The sequence below is a fragment of the Empidonax traillii genome, unplaced genomic scaffold (genome assembly GCF_003031625.1).
Source record: "Empidonax traillii isolate 1590-97213 ecotype Southwest subspecies unplaced genomic scaffold, ASM303162v1 scaffold711:size593479, whole genome shotgun sequence".
NCBI classification, from domain to species: Eukaryota; Metazoa; Chordata; class Aves; order Passeriformes; family Tyrannidae; genus Empidonax; species Empidonax traillii.
In genome coordinates, this window is record NW_020955904.1 from 587,235 (window position 1) to 591,019 (window position 3,785).

At 37.2% G+C, this 3,785-nt stretch overlaps 1 protein-coding gene across 5 annotated transcripts in view; it reads left to right on the top strand.

The window, feature by feature from the left end:
- Positions 1-2,608, top strand: part of EFR3A (EFR3 homolog A) — a 77,398-nt gene extending 74,790 nt beyond the window's left edge. For all 5 annotated transcript variants that reach the window (XM_027900117.1, XM_027900118.1, XM_027900119.1 and 2 more), the window contains one exon: positions 1,377-2,608. In XM_027900117.1, the coding sequence (XP_027755918.1) occupies positions 1,377-1,494 (118 nt within the window). In that variant the 3' untranslated portion in view covers positions 1,495-2,608. The remainder of the gene's footprint in view (positions 1-1,376) is intronic.
- Positions 2,609-3,785: the final 1,177 nt, after the last annotated feature.

Here is a 3,785-nt window from a genome sequence, read left to right on the forward strand (position 1 = left end):
TTTTTTTTTTTTTTTTTTTTTTTTTTTTTTTTTTTTTTTTTTTTTGTTGGTTGGATTTTTTTTCTCATCTCCACCTCAATTCTGTGTCTAACTAGAATGCTTTTGCCTTGCTTCATCTCATTAAATGTAACCAGTGGAGCACTACCTTAGCTCCCTTTTGTTCCTACTGTCATAGCTAGTCAACTTGTTTGGTTTGGAATATATGGAAAAAAAACCTTACATGTGTTCAAGTACAATGAGTGAATTAATGGACACTTGTTAAGTATTTTTTGGATGCATCACATAACATGCTTTTTAGATAAATATACCCAGTGTATGTCCTGTGTTTCTTGCTAAAAGTTGAATGCTTTGCATAAGCGAGGAGAAATCTCCTCTCAAAGCAGGAAATTGTGCAATATTTTTCATGTCTTAAGGTGTATGGTTTACAGACTGTACTTTTGAAAACATAGTAGTATTTTCCTGTCTGCTTTAGTATAAATACTCGAGAGATATATTTAGTATAGCAGAAAATAAACTGAGGGCATTTTAAATAATAATTAATGAAATTATAAATATATTCTATGAGGTATTTCTCTGTAGTTTATTACAGCTTTTTAGTCATATTTTAGAAATTGAAAGAAAACTAAATGAAACCAATTAAAGATTAAGAACTTATTACATATATTTTCAAGCAAAAGCATTTTTAGAGATGCATCTCTATGTTTGTTTTTGTTTCATTTCTCAAACCTTTAAGGTAAGTTTCATAGGTTTATGTATCTGAGCATACTATTCAAATGTAAATAAAGTAAAACTGATACAGGAAATCACTGACATTTGACGATAATTGCCAAGGCTGTCTGTATGACTCACTAAATTCTGCAGGCAAAAAAAGAAAAACAGCATTCATTGATGGCATGAATAGTAAGTTTGAAGTCCCTTAATCTCTCCGAATCTGGCTGAAGCAGCACAAACATGAATGAATGCTCTCAAAAATCTGCAATAAATGTAGACATTTAATTTAGCCAGTGGTTTGCACAAACAGTGATCAGGCCGTGAACAAAGTGATCTAACTTCAGTTAGCCCTGCTTTGAGCAGGAGCTTGGTATAGATGACTTTCAGAAGTCCCAACCTAAATTAATCTTTGATTGCATAACTCTTCCATCTGAAGGGTTATCAGCCCAGCTAATTTGCTGACTGTTTGAAGCATTTGCAAACCCACTGGAAGAAGGATTTTAACTTTTTTGAACTGTAGTCCAGTATTCTGCTGGACTGCTTTTAAAAGCCTGATGTGACATAACATCAGAGAAATATCAGCTACTTAAACCTATGAGATGACATGCTGAGACTTTCAGAAGGCATTCACAAAGCTCAAAAGGTAATTGAGACCTTCTTTTCAGTTTAACAGTGCAATCACAGCTGTTAGTGGATGACGAAACAGCCCCTTATCTACAGCATTCCGTTGCGATTTTTACTGCTGCAGCGTATCAGCCTGATCAGACCACAGCCTACACATAAATAGGACTCTAGCCTTTAGTTTTCACCTTTTTTTGTTGTTTTTTTTTTTTTTGTTGTTGTTTCTTTTTTTTAAGGTAAGACTAATAGCTTTTTGGCCTATATAAAGAGTGTAATTTTTTTAAACAGTAAATCTAACCTAGGGATACAATGTAAAACACTTCTCCATGCTGTCATTTTTTTAAGAATATCACTCTGCACTTTTGTACAAAAAAAAAATAAGTCTAAGAAGTAAAGAATGTACTTCAGTTTGCACTTGTGCAGTATGAAGACTGTGCTGTAAATACAGGATTGTTTCTGTGATTGGATTCTGTTGCATGAATGCTGCATGTGAAAGTAACTAGATTCAGCATTTCATTTTCTGTTCTTTTTATGAAGTATTTTTCATTGATGCTGATGGTAGGTTTTCATGTTTCCAGTGTTGAAATGAGCTTTGTTTGGTAAATGCAGGTGTTGTGCAGGTGTTGTGCAGGGAATGAAGAGCTTGTAACACCCTGCGTGTTCATGTGATATTTAATTTCTTCCTTTCTGGAAGTTCAGGGAGTCTGTAAGTTGGTAATTGGTTCACTTTGGCCTTTCTTGACATATGGGAGATGGGAGAGACTGTAAAATGTATTGGTTTGGTAGCTATTGATTGGTATATGTAGCTAATGAATGAAACCAAAAGAATTAAGAATGCTGTTTGTTGTACAGTATGAAGCTGCTGCGTTTCACTTCTCTTTTTATGTTCTTCAGACAAGTTGCAGAACTTTAAAAGCTCCTTATGCAAACTGGTCCTGTTTTATCTGCAACACTTTGAGCACTGTCATAATGGTTATAAATTGGTACCCAGCTGTTTAAGTGTATTCCAGCTGTTGCTTTGGGTTCTCTTTCCCATTATGTCATTTTGAAAAAAAAATATAGCTTTTGTAGTGGGTCACTTTAAGGTAAATTAAATCTGTGGTAATTTCAAAAGGTAGAAATAGCCTGTTATCCAAAATCAGAGTAGGGCTAATTTGTCTGTTGTTCCAATGGTCATATATTCTGTACTGTATGTAATGAACCAGTTTCAATAAATGTAAGAACACACTGTGCAATCTATATTTAAGCAATAAAATAAACCAAAATTTCAAATTAATCTATTCTAAGGTGTGTGAGTTTATTTTTACTGCTCACAGTTAACATGTAAATGGCATGATTTTTTTAGCATTTAAAATAGAGCTCATTTTACACACCATTTTACTTGGTTTTGCAAATGTTACAGCACTGCAGCATTATTAAAATATTGTATTTATTTACTGTTAAACCATCGCTGTTTCTAAGACCACCAACATTTGAGACTGCAACGATTTAAAAATCATTTCCTAGTAGCAAATAAGCTTCAAGAAGATAAATAGACTGTGCTTTTCAGGCCTGCCTCGCTGAAAAACCTGTTGGGTTTTTAATATCAATTCTAGTTACTTGATACAATTGTGTGAGTTTTCTGCCCCTTGTTTTGGGGGTACAGTCATAAAATAAATCAGGCTGGAAGGAACCCAGAGTGATGGATGACTCAGAGCTTACCTGCTGCTGTTCCTGCTTCTCCTTGAGCCTTGTCCCTACACAGAGTCTGGGAGACCTTGCTGATGGGAAGGCACAGCAAAGGTTGTTCAGTCTCTGTGCTGGGGGGTTTTCAGAACCCAACTGGATGCAGCCCAGAGGTACCAGGTGTGGCCTCTTAACTGACCCTGTTTTGAGCAGAAGCTTTGTCACCTCGGAGGTCCCTCTGAGTGCCTCAGCTGTGTTTGATCTCCTAAACCACCCACCTCCTTCAGCAGGTGTCCCACATTTTGGAATGGGCTGTCCAGGGAAGTGGTGGAGTCACCACCCCTGGAGGTGTCCATGGAACGACTGGACGTGGCATTCAGTGCTCTGGTCTGGTTGACAAGGTGTTGGTTGGCCACAGGTTGGACTCGATGATCTTGGAGGTCTTTTCCAGCCTAAATGATTCTGTGAATTGAGCAACAGACCTTCCCTACCTGGACTTGTGCAAAGCCTTTAACACTGTCCCACGACACCCTTGTCTCTAAACTGCAGAGACATGGATTTGACTGATGGCCCACTTTATTGGATAAGGAATTGCCTGGATGGCTGCATTCACAACTAAATGTCCAGGTGGAGACCAGTGACGAGTGGCATCCTCGGGTGTTGGTATTGGGACTGACACTTCTTAACCTCTTTGTCAGTGACATGGACTGAGAGATTTGAGTGCACTCTCAACTAGGTTTCAGCCTAAAATCTGTGAAAAATATGATGCAAAGTGACTGTGAGAATGA